This window comes from Coregonus lavaretus, assembly GCF_964263955.1.
Source record: "Coregonus lavaretus genome assembly, chromosome: 10".
Classification (NCBI taxonomy): domain Eukaryota; kingdom Metazoa; phylum Chordata; class Actinopteri; order Salmoniformes; family Salmonidae; genus Coregonus; species Coregonus lavaretus.
The window spans coordinates 45,079,967-45,093,408 of record NC_139997.1 but is presented as its reverse complement, the minus strand read 5'-3'; the positions used below and the strand labels follow the sequence as shown (position 1 = coordinate 45,093,408).

The 13,442-nt window shown below is 40.4% G+C and overlaps 1 protein-coding gene across 1 annotated transcript in view; it reads left to right on the top strand.

Annotated features, from left to right (window-relative positions):
• Positions 1-11,827: 11,827 nt before the first annotated feature.
• Positions 11,828-13,442, top strand: part of LOC311136358 (calcium-binding protein 1-like) — a gene marked incomplete at both ends in the record, with an annotated part of 35,464 nt that continues 33,849 nt past the window's right edge. The window contains 2 exons of the mRNA XM_084170465.1: positions 11,828-11,912; positions 12,090-12,190. Coding sequence (XP_084026591.1) covers positions 11,828-11,912; positions 12,090-12,190 — 186 coding nt within the window. The remainder of the gene's footprint in view (positions 11,913-12,089; positions 12,191-13,442) is intronic.

Below are 13,442 nucleotides of genomic sequence, written 5' to 3'. Positions count from 1 at the left end.
CATACATATCCTTTAAAAATATATATTCCCCTTTATTACTTTCCAACCCCACCACCCCTTCCCTAATTGGAGTAAACTAGTGAACAACAATGCTTAGGCCTCTACTTCCAGCTTATACATACTATATACATTCTATGGACACAGTCAATTTTACAATAATTATATTTTGTTTGTTTTTACTCCTGAACTTCCTCTACCCTCAACCTCTCCGATCATTTTCATGATGTCCATCCGGTTTGCTTCTATATATCTTTCTAACTATGCTCTTTCACAAAAGCTCTCAACCAATAACCTATATACTTATTATGGACACAGTATGCATTATTCGTTATCTTGTTGTTATTAGTTGTTGTTAGTTGTTATTAGTCCCATCCTTAAACTCCATTCAACACCACCCATCTATCTCTTAACACCAGCCATATTGGATTTCAATTTGCCATATATTTTTCAACTGTACTGTGATGTTTTACAAAAGTTCTGAACCTTTCTATTCACATTGTTTCTACAGATTGTAAATTGAAAACAAACATTTTTGCTAAAAGTTGTATTATATTATTGATTGATTGACTATGACTTTTCAGATCACCCAGTAGTGCTATCTGCAGGGTTAGCTCCAGGTAAATATTACAATCCTTTAGCCATTCCTGGACCTGTGTCCAGAAATAAGCTACAAATGGACAGTACCAAAACAAATGATCTAATGATTCTGTCTAATGATTGTATCCCCCATATAAATAACATTCTATTGGTAGCAAGAATTTTATATAATAATTTAAATTGAAAAATTATGTATTATCTGTGCCATGGGATCGGTACGTCAAAAATCTCTTCCCAACTATTTTGCAATCTATATGGGATGGCTGTCAATCCTTTGGTCCTTAAATGAAACTGGTATACCTTTTAATTTATCACAGTTTTCTTTAACCAAGTATGTTCTTTAATGCAAGGCCGACAGACAAGTTCCTTACTTTTTCCCCCTTCCACTTTCCTCTTCCATCTTTGCGGTAATGCTGCAATTATTTGGTTGTAATTTTGGGTAGAGCAGACATTTCCATATGTGTTTGTTAGCTGCACCAGTCCTACCGATGATATAATTTACAAAGATTATACCTTTTTTTTTTTTTTTTTTTTTTTAAACGGTTTTTTATTAATTAGTATATTTGAGTTTAACCACAATATTTGTTGCATTATTTGTTCTGTCGTTTCTGTAGGATTAAATTGAAATTGCAACCAACTTTCTATGGCTTGTTTTAGAAATAGTGATATTTGGGAGATGATTTCCTTTTCAAATAACTGAAAGTGAGAGGTTGTAATCTGAATAAAGGGAAAAGGCCATTCTTGAACATTGGGTGAGACAATCTTACTAATTTGCTAGAGAACCAGTTCAGATTTAAGTATAACTTTTGTATGACTGAAGCGTTTAGTGATAGGTCTAATGCTTTAATATTTAATAATTTCTGTCCTCCGAATTCATATTCATTATATAAATAGGCCCGTTTAATTTTGTCTGGCTTGCCGTTCCAAATAAAATGGAATATTTTTTTCTCATATAATTTAAAAAACTGTTCGCTAGGCGTAGGCAAGACCATAAGCAAATAGGTAAACTGGGATAATACTAAAGAGTTAATCAGGGTGATTTTTCCACAAATTTACAGGTATTTACCTTTCCATGGTAGCAAGATCTTATCTATTTTTGCTAACTTTCTATTAAAATGTATTGGAGGAAGATCATTTATTTCATTTGGGATATGTATTCCGAGTATATCCACATCACCATCAGACCATTTTATTGGTAAACTACATGGTAATGTAAAAATTGTATTTTTTAGTGATCGAATACGTAATATAGTACATTTATCATAATTTGGTTGTAATCCAGAGTGGTTAGAACATGTATCTAGATCCTCTATGAGGCTGTGGAGGGATTCAAGTTTTGGATTTAAAAGAAAACATGAATCATAAATAATAAATAAATAATATGCCATTTAGCAGACGCTTTTATCCAAAGCGACTTACAGTCATGCGTGCATACATTTTAGTGTATGGGTGGTCCCGGGGATCGAACCCACTACCTTGGCGTTACAAGCGCCGTGCTCTACCAGCTGAGCTACAGAGGACCATCATCAGCGTACAATGACACCTTTGTTTTTAAGCCCTGGATTTCTAATCCCTTGATATTATTGTTGGATCTGATTTTAATAGCTAACATCTCGATGGCCATAATAAATAGATATGCTGATAGTGGACAACCTTATTTCACTCCTCTTGACAGTTTAAAACTTTCTGAGAAATAGCCATTATTTACTATTTTACAAATAGGGTTACTATACATGATTTTAACCCATTTTATAAGAGATTCTCCAAAATTGAAATGCTCCAGGCATTTATATATAAACCCCAGTCGTACTTTATCAAATGCCTTTTCAAAGTCTGCTATGAATAGCAGGCCTGGTTTCCCAGATTGTTCATAGTGTTCTATTGTTTCCAGTACTTACCTTATATTATCTCCAATGTATCTTCCATGTAAAAAACCTGTCTGATTACAATGAATAATGTCAGACAATACCTTTTTAATTCTATGCGCTATACATTTTGCTAGAATCTTTGCATCACAACACTGAAGTGTAAGGGGCCTCCAATTTTTTTAATGGACTGGATTTTTATATTTTCCACTTGTATCCTGTTTCAGTAATAATTCAATCAGACCTTCTTCTTGAGTGTCTGATAATCTACCATTTACATAGGAGTGGTTAAAACATGCTAATAACGGTCCTCTGAATATATATCAAAAAAGGTTTGGTATACCATACCTCGACTGGTGTGCCATCCAACCCTGGAGTTTTCCCAGACTTAAAGTATTTAATTGCATCCAGAAGTTCCTCCTCTGTAATGTCACCTTCACATGAGTCTTTCTGTATGGCTGTTAATTTGACATTATCAATAGCAAAAAAATCTCTACAATTAGTTTCAGTTAGAGGAGATGGAGGCGACTGAAACGAAAACATAAAGTACTTTGTTTTCTCCTTCAAAATATAATTTGGTGAATCATGGGTGACTCTGTCATTTGTAACCAGTTTCAGTAAATTATTTTTGGTAGCATTCCTATGTTGAAGATTAAAACATTATTTGGTGCATTTTTCCCAATATTCCATCCGGTTTGCTTTATTTTTTACACTTGATCTTTCTTGAATAAGTTTCTCCATTTCTTTTAGTTTTTCCTCTAATTTTTTCCGAGCCTCTATGTTACAGTTTTTATTGCTATCTATCTGTTCTGTTAGACCTTCTATTTCCTTTGTTAGTATGGACTCTTTTGACCTAAATTGCTTTTGTTTTCGAGATGAGTACTGAATTGCATGGCCTCTAAAGGCACATTTAAAGGTGTCCCATACAATAGGGGGATTTGCTGTATCTATGTTATGTCAGAAAAAATCAGTTATAAATTCCTCTGTCCTAGTTAAAAACAAGGTATCATCCAATAGGCTTTGATTACATTTCCAATGTCCTCGCCCACGTGGAAATTCAGTAAGAGTAATGTACAGTGGGGAAAAAAAGTATTTAGTCAGCCACCAATTGTGCAAGTTCTCCCACTTAAAAAGATGAGAGAGGCCTGTAATTTTCATCATAGGTACACGTCAACTATGACAGACAAAATGAGATTTTTATTCTCCAGAAAATCACATTGTAGGATTTTTAATGAATTTATTTGCAAATTATGGTGGAAAATAAGTATTTGGTCAATAACAAAAGTTTCTCAATACTTTGTTATATACCCTTTGTTGGCAGTGACACAGGTCAAACGTTTTCTGTAAGTCTTCACAAGGTTTTCACACACTGTTGCTGGTATTTTGGCCCATTCCTAAATTCCAATTGCAGATTGTCCTCTAGAGCAGTGATGTTTTGGGGCTGTCGCTGGGCAACACAGACTTTCAACTCCCTCCAAAGATTTTCTATGGGGTTGAGATCTGGAGACTGGCTAGGCCACTCCAAGACCTTGAAATGCTTCTTACGAAGCCACTCCTTCGTTGCCCGGGCGGTGTGTTTGGGATCATTGTCATGCTAAAAGACCCAGCCACGTTTCATCTTCAATGGCCTTGCTGACGGAAGGAGGTTTTCACTCAAAATCTCACGATACATGGCCCCATTCATTCTTTCCTTTACACGGATCAGTTGTCCTGGTCCCTTTGCAGAAAAACAGCCCCAAAGCATGATGTTTCCACCCCCATGCTTCACAGTAGGTATGGTGTTCTTTGGATGCAACTCAGCATTCTTTGTCCTCCAAACACGACGAGTTGAGTTTTTACCAAAAAGTTCTATTTTGGTTTCATCTGACCATATGACATTCTCCCAATCCTCTTCTGGATCATCCAAATGCACTCTAGCAAACTTCAGACGGGCCTGGACATGTACTGGCTTAAGCAGGGGGACACGTCTGGCACTGCAGGATTTGAGTCCCTGGCGGCGTAGTGTGTTACTGATGGTAGGCTTTGTTACTTTGGTCCCAGCTCTCTGCAGGTCATTCACTAGGTCCCCCCCGTGTGGTTCTGGGATTTTTGCTCACCGTTCTTGTGATCATTTTGACCCCACGGGGTGAGATCTTGCATGGAGCCCCAGATCGAGGGAGATTATCAGTGGTCTTGTATGTCTTCCATTTCCTAATAATTGCTCCCACAGTTGATTTCTTCAAACCAAGCTGCTTACCTATTGCAGATTCAGTCTTCCCAGCCTGGTGCAGGTCTACAATTTTGTTTCTGGTGTCCTTTGACAGCTCTTTGGTCTTGGCCATAGTGGAGTTTGGAGTGTGACTGTTTGAGGTTGTGGACAGGTGTCTTTTATACTGATAACAAGTTCAAACAGGTGCCTTTAATACAGGTAACGAGTGGAGGACAGAGGAGCCTCTTAAAGAAGAAGTTACAGGTATGTGAGAGCCAGAAATCTTGCTTGTTTGTAGGTGACCAAATACTTATTTTCCACCATAATTTGCAAATAAATTCATTAAAAATCCTACAATGTGATTTTCTGGATTTTTTTTCCTCAATTTGTCTGTCATAGTTGATGTGTACCTATGATGAAAATTACAGGCCTCTCTCATCTTTTTAAGTGGGTGAACTTGCACAATTGGTGGCTGTCTAAATACTTTTTTCCCCCACTTTATATGCCAATTATATGATGGTCCGACCGCATTCTGTCCCCTATCAACACTGTTTAAACTTTTGGTGCCAACAAGAATGACATAAGAAAGAAGTCAAGACGACTAGCTTGATTGAGTCTCCGCATGTATATCTCACTAGATCAGGATATTTAAGCCTCCATATATCTACTAGTTCTAATGTATCCATGACATTCACGATTTCCTTAAGAGCATGAGGGTGATAGTTCGTAGTGTGATTTCCTTTATGGTCCATTGAGCTATTTAAAACGGTATTATAATCTCCCACCATAATAATAGAGTCTTGAATTGCTTGCAGGGTTGATAATTTATTATATATATTGTCAAAGAAGTGTGGATCATCATCATTTGGTCCGTAAAGGTTAATGAGCCATATCTGTTTATGGTCCAATAATATATTTAAAATAATCCATCTACCTTGCGTATCTGTTTGGACAATTTGCACATTCGGATCGAAATTACTGTTAATTAATATCATCACCTCTTTTGAGTTTCTTTGCCCATGGGAGAAGTATATTTCGCCCCCCCATTCCTTTTTCCAAGCAACTTCATCTAGAATTGTTGAATGAGTTTCCTGTAAACAATAGATATTATATTCCTTCTCTTTGAGCCATGTAAATATTGTTCATTTGTTATTATCTGCTAAACCATTACAATTATAACTGGCTATACTTATTTCACCATATACCATAATGAGATACAAGTTTCAAATCTATTTATCATTATATATGTTTGTAAATTTACCAATAAAAAATACCATAGTGATTGAGTGTCCATATACAGTGAGGGAAAAAAGTATTTGATCCCCTGCTGATTTTTTACGTTTGCCCACTGACAAAGAAATGATCAGTCTATAATTTTAATGGTAGGTTTATTTGAACAGTGAGAGACAGAATAACAACAAAAAAATCCAGAAAAACGCATGTCAAAAATGTTATAAATTGCCCGTCTGAAGTTTGCCAATGAACATCTGAATGATTCAGATGAGAACTGGGTGAAAGTGTTGTGGTCAGATGAGAACAAAATGGAGCTCTTTGGCATCAACTCAACTCACCGTGTTTGGAGGAGGAGGAATGCTGCCTATGACCCCAAGAACACCATCCCCACCATCAAACATGGAAGTGGAAACATTATGCTTTGGGGGTGTTTTTCTGCTAAGGGGACAGGACAACTTCAATGCATCAAAGGGACGATGGACAGGGCCATGTACCGTCAAATCGTGGGTGAGAACCTCCTTCCCTCAGCAAGGGCATTGAAAATGGGTCGTGGATGGGTATTCCAGTATGACAATGACCCAAAACACACGGCCAAGGCAACAAAGGAGTGGCTCAAGAAGAAGCACATTAAGGTCCTGGAGTGGCCTAGCCAGTCTCCAGACCATAATCCCATAGAAAATCTGTGGAGGGAGCTGAAGGTTCGAGTTGCCAAACGTCAGCCTCGAAACCTTAATGACTTGGAGAAGATCTGCAAAGAGGAATGGGACAAAATCCCTCGTGAGATGTGTGCAAACCTGGTGGCCAACTACAAGAAACGTCTAACCTCTGTGATTGCCAACAAGGGTTTTGCCACCAAATACTAAGTCATGTTTTGCAGAGGGGTCAAATACTTATTTCCCTCATTAAAATGCAAATCAATTTATAACATTTTTGACATGCGTTTTTCTGGATTTTTTTGTTGTTATTCTGTCTCTCACTGTTCAAATAAACCCACCATTAAAATTATAGACTGATCATGTCTTTGTCAGTGGGCAAATGTACAAAATCAGCAGGGGATCAGATAGTTTTTTCCCTCACTGTAGCTGTACCATGATATTTGCATTGCTACTAAGTAACCCTCCAATTGTTCTCCACTAATTCCCCCGCTAAAGCCCCTCCCCATCCCAAATTGGGCCGTCATCCCAGTGATCTGCATACCACCCCCATCCCTCCGGATACCTAGGGCCCCGAGAGGCCAGGACCCATCCATTGAAAACAGTACACAGTGCCACCCACAAAACAGAAGCAGGTCAACCGCCAAAAGCTTTTCCAATGCTCTCACCTCAATATATATATATAGCTATTTAAAAATATATATCTATTCAAATATCTTGCATATCTTCTTTTCCATTATTATCAATTAATATGTGTAATAATGTTGGCAGTTCATGCGTAGGATTTGAACCTATAACCCGGATTGCCATTGTATTACATTACATTTTTGACAAGCAATTATTATTTTAGCAAACAATTATTGTGGTTCATCCTATATTCTCCCTAACAACATACTCGCCCCTTCCTGATGGGCCTGGTTTTTTAATGGGCAGGTAGATACGAAATGTCCCATAGCGCCACAATATAGACAGCTCTGGGTGTGGAGTCGGCGTAAGCGCTCAGCCGGAGTCAACCTAGCCGTGCCCAGGTGCCTGGACTCCGAAGGAGGCGAGTCGGCAGCCGTCGGTGATTCCCGAGAGAACTTGGTTGACGTCGGGTTCACTTGGACATGTAGACTTCGGGGGTCTCCGGGGATTCTTCGGAGGCGAGGTGGGAATCGAGGGCGAACAAGGGCGAAAGGGCACAGATTCCCTCTCCCTCCTACGTTCTCGAAGCCGCCCATCGATCCGGATGGTCAAGTCAATGAGGGAGTCAAGGTCCATGGGCAGCTCCCGGGCTGCAATCTCATCTTTGACCACCTCCGATAATCTGTGAAGGAACATGTTGAACAATGCTTCCGGGTTCCAGGCACTCTCAGCCACCAATGTACGAAAATCCACCTGCCACACTACGGGAGTCTTGAAGTAGCTGGAGCAGCTTACGAGCAGCCTCTTTACCAGGAAAACGGAGAATCAAACACCTTCCGAACTTCAGCCACAAACTTCCGAGGGGAAGGAAGAAGGCTGCAGCTCGAAAATGAGGGAGCACTGGGAGAGAAAAGCCTGACAGGTTCCGGAGTCTCCAGCGTAGTGCTCCGGAGGAGGTAAGTGGGGTTCTCTGGACACTGGGGTAGGCTGGGAGTTTATGTGTGTCACCTGCTTCCCAGTGAGGAATCCGCGGAATTGCTCCAGCAAGGTCTCGAACGCTTGGTCATGGCGTTCTGCCAGGGTATGGAGTCCCTCCATAAGACATTGCAGTAACTCCTCATGTCGTCCAACGGTGGCTTCTTGCAGGGAGACAGCTATTGTGGAGCTGGTCTGTCTGCTGTGTTGGTCATGACCAGTTCGTACTATCACGTTTTAGGGAAGACCCAGATGCAGACAGTGACAAAGTAACAAAAGTTTATTACTGGAACAGGCGTCAGGCAAAATGACAGGTCAAGGGCAGGCAGAGGTCAGTAATGCAGATCAGAGTCCAAAAGGTACAGAACGGCAAGCAGTCTCATGGTCAGGGCAGGCAGAGGTCAATAATCCAGTCTGGTGGGACAAGGTACAGGACGGCAGGCAGGCTCAGGGTCAGGGCAGGCAGAATGGTCAAAACTGGGAAAACTAGAAAACAGGAACTTTAGAAAAGACAGGAGCAAGGGGAAAAACGCTTGTAGGCTTGACGAAACAAAACGAACTGGCAACAGCCAAACAGAGAACACAGGTATAAATACACTGGGGATAATGGGGAAGATGGGCAACACCTGGAGGGGGGTGGAGACAATCACAAAGACAGGTGAAACAGATCAGCGTGTGACACCAACAAGTGCTCAGCATATGTGGGAACTCCTTCAACACTGTTGGAAAAGCATTCCAGGTGAAGCTGGTTGAGAGAATGCCAAGAGTGTGCAAAGCTGTCATCAAGGCAAAGGGTGGCTATTTGAAGATTCTCAAATATAAAATATATTTTGATTTGTTTAAAACTTTTTTGGTTACTACATGATTCCATATGTGTTATTTCATAGTTTGGATGTCTTCACTATTATTCTACAATGTAGAAAATAGTACAAATAAAGAAAAAGCCTTGAATGAGTAGGTGTTCTAAAACTTTTGACCGGTAGTGTACCTTGCCTTTTCGATTGAATTGTAGAGTTACCACCCATGACTGTATTTGTTAGTGCCAGAAACATGGTTGTTGAATTAGTTCATTTTCAGTCCTGTGGCCTTCACCAAGTGAGTTCCTAGGCGAATATTATCATTATAATTAAACCATTACATATATCATATGGCCTTATACAGTGGCCTAAAACTCATAGTTTACAGGCCACTTCAGGCCTGCAAGTAGGGTTGCAAAATTCCACAAACTTTATCATTTCCCCCCCCAGTAATCTTCCAACCAGGATTTTTGGAAAACCTGGGAAATGTACCTGAATTTTGCAACCCTAACTGTAAATCACATTATCCTGGCTTGCAAAGTGGTGTGTAATTCCTATTGGAATTTAACCAGCGTTAAGCTATCCAAGAGTTGAAATTTGTATTCACCAGCAACCTGCATTCATAATGACTGCCAGGGTTAAGAACAGTAGGAGGAAACTACCTAAGCCATTTAAACTGGAACAACCATTTCAGTAACGGGTGCAAAAATTGAATGATTGGATTAGTTAGAATTGTTTTATTTTTCTGGGTGTAGCATAATATTTAATCAATCAATCCCTCAATGTACATGCAAAAACACAGATATTAAAAACAATTCCAAAAAATCAACCTGCAGTAGAGCATGCTTGGAAAAAAGTTACCGCTTAAACATTTTAAGTAATAATGACTTTTCATTGACTTTGAGTACAAATTACTATAAGTATTTTAGTTTAAAATGCCTTGGGAATTACAGTGTATGACAGAATGTAAAAATGAGGTGAAATCAAACGTTTTCTTTGACCAAATTGATGGAATGACCCAAATATGTATGGTCAAGAATGTATAGTGAATATTATAATTTTTTTGTAATTTCCATTGAGACAAATACATTTGACACACTCATATGAGTAAATGATGCTGTTCAAAATACCCTTTACATTAAAGTGCCCTTTATAAAGGCTTTGCAAAAGTTGTAGAAACAGTTTGTTTAAAGAGCATTTTTTTATTGGTAATAAACAGTAATAACTAATTGATTGAATTATAACAGCCACATATAACTAAATTATTTAGCAAGCACAAACAATCACACAATTACAAACAATTATACCTCCTTTACAAACCCTTCATAAAAGGTGAAGTGCTAAGTGATTGTACATGTAATTTGACCATTAGGACTGTATGGAGATGGGGTTGAAAGGTGAAGGTACAATGTTACATAAGCTCCACTTTCAGCTTAAGAGCATCTGTTTACCCTAGAGAGAGAGTTGTGGTTAGAGAGGATGGAGGGAGGGAGGGAGAACACTGGGCAGAGGACAGAGGCCACTTGAGAAAGAGCCAACTGCCAACAGGAGTGGTAATAGCCTACTTAGACATTGTGGTGGAAAATAAATATATATTGATTTTTGTTTTGAGGCCATTGAGCAATAGGGTTTCACCCGATAGATATTTTGAAAATGTTTAGAGTAGGCTATAGGATGGATGGAAAGTTGGGAGAAGGTTAGATAGGTCTGGGGATGGGGAGTTCGAATCGGAATTCCATGCAGGCTGTTGCTTTCTACTCTGGTAGATTGGCAATTCCCAATGGTCCTCGGAGAGATGAGAGGAGAGGAAAAGAGGAAAACAGTTCCTTCCCTGCAATATGATTCATTGATGAAATTGAGAATATCATGCTGATATTAATGTACTTAACTTTGACATGAATATAGGAATATTTGTCCAAGAGATGCAGTCCCACTTAGGTAGCATAATCAATAACTGAACAAAAAACCTCTGACTGACAATTGCTCTGGCAAGGCAGTGAAGTAAAACCAATTTCGTAACCCTCTCACCTATTATCTTGCCTCACATCATGTGATGGTCAACCTCACGACCCCCTGGGGTCGGGATGAATGAGTAAAGCAGTGACTAATTATGACGATATACGGCTCTTTCACGGTTCATTATAATCTGTGGTGACGTGGGACCTAGCGAATATTGCGCGAGGACAGTGTGCGCCACGCCACATAGCAGGCAACTATAAAATCCCCCTCCAAAGCCACCCAAATTCACTGATGCGTTCTGCGCTTGTATAGAAGCGACTGATTCGTCACCTCGCATGACACGTAGTCTCGCATCTTTACAATAGAGCGAGCAGGTGGCATTCAGAACTTTATCATTTCACAGTGGGTGGGTGTTCTTAGTTTGCATTGTAGCCTAGGCTATAGAGACGCGCGAATAGGCTACTGAGAAGGGATCCAACAGATTGCCCTGACTACACAGTACACCGGCTTTAAATGCTCAGCACCTGCAACTGTATTCACACGACCTTCAGTCTAGTCCTGGTATCTGCACACAATAATAAATTAAGGTAAAGGGAACGGCATACGGCAATGAGCTCCTCTCTTCCCAAGAGCGAATCTACCACCTCTCTGCTGAGATCTTCAGCGGTACTGGTGAGTCGCAGGTCCGCACATCATTCTGAGCATCATGAGTTGCGCAGCCACCGCAGTCACCATCATCAACCCGATGGAGGTAGCGGTGTACCTGACGATCTGTTTTGGAGCGATGAGTGCGAGGCAAGCGCGCGCAGACCGCTTTGTCAACCGAGGCATGCCGGTGGCAGGACAGACAGGAATGGAGGTGATAAACGGGGACATTCCCACCATTCCCACCAACACAGCAGCCACTACGATGACGGCTACAGCCAGGAAGAAATGAGAGAGCGGATGGATCGCAGTGGGAAAGACCGCAGTAAGTCGTCCAGACACCCACACCACCACCATCACAACACCTCCAAAGGTGACCTGCCGCCGGCGCATCTCCACGGGAACGCACGTCCAGACCGGAGGTCCTCGCCAACTCCATCCTATACAAAACAATCCGACGACACTGCATACTTTTTTGAATCAAAGGACAGAATAAATACTGGGTCGTCCACGAGTTTAAACTCTGACCCACCGGCAACGTCCACGCCAGTGGCCGGTCCCCTTACCACCCGCACCGCCAAAAGACGCAGCACAGCTCCATCTGAACATGACTCCAATCTGCATCCGATAGTGAAATCAGTCTTCGGGCAGGTAGGTAAATCCGTGTCTAAACAGAACTACAACACATTGATTAGCCTGCCTACTCTCGAACAAACATTAAAAGTCAGCTCAAGGATTCAACAAGTAGACTGGGGATTATTAGTCACTATAGGCAATTCATTTATGTGCATTTGGCAAAAAACGGCGCGCGACAGAAGCTCCCTTTTTATTCAAGGGTCAATTCGAACTATAATTTTAGACTACCTTTCTAGGCTACAGTAGGCTGCTGTGAAACTGACTGTCTCTAACAAAATGCAAAAAGATTCAGCTTAATTTACACAATTGACCATTTAATGCATTTAGGCTTAAACGGCTCTCTTATGAACGAATAAACGCCTAGGTGTTTTGTTGTGTAACACCATTTAACAGTAATTCATAACACAGAAATGAAGGGTGAACCTTTTGTTCAGAGCAGGTATGGACAATAGCTATAGGATGCATGACAACAGAAGGCTGGGATTATGGATTTTTCCAACTGCACAGTGCACTATAACATTTCCCAAAGATTTTTCCCAAAATATTCAAATGCCTTAATGTATTTGAAACAAGACTGTTGGATAGACATGAATAGTAGACTATAGGTCAGATGAGATAGCTCAGACAGCTCAAGCATGATTGATATACACAGCCCTCTAACCAATTGTACTACTATGTGTGTTTTTTCGCGTTATTTGTAATTTATTCTGTACATAATGTTTCTGCCATCGTCTCTTATAACCAAAAAGAGCTTCTGGATATCAGGACAGCGATTACTCACCTCGTATCGGATGAAGATTCTTTCTTCAACAAGTCGGACGCGAAGGATATCCTACAGGGCCCAAATCCCCGTCATTCGCATGAGAAAGAGACAGAGGTATCGTGGACGTAGGACGGGGTGCCTTGTACGGATCCGACGGCGAGCGAGTAAACTGCCTCTTCCATCAATCCTATTAGTCAATGTTCAATCATTTGAGAATGAAATAGATTACCTAAGATTACGGTTATCCTACCAACAGGACATTAAAAACTGTAATATATTATGTTTCACCGAGTCGTGGCTGAACGACGACATGGACAACATACAGCTAGCGGGCTATACGCTACATCGGCAGGATAGAACGGCTGACTCCAGTAAGACAAGTGGTGGCGGTCTGTGTATATTTGTAAACAACAGCTGGTGCACAAAATCAAATACCAAGGAAGTCTCAAGGTTTTGCTCGCCTGAGGTAGAGTATCTCATGATAAGCTGTAGACCACACTATTT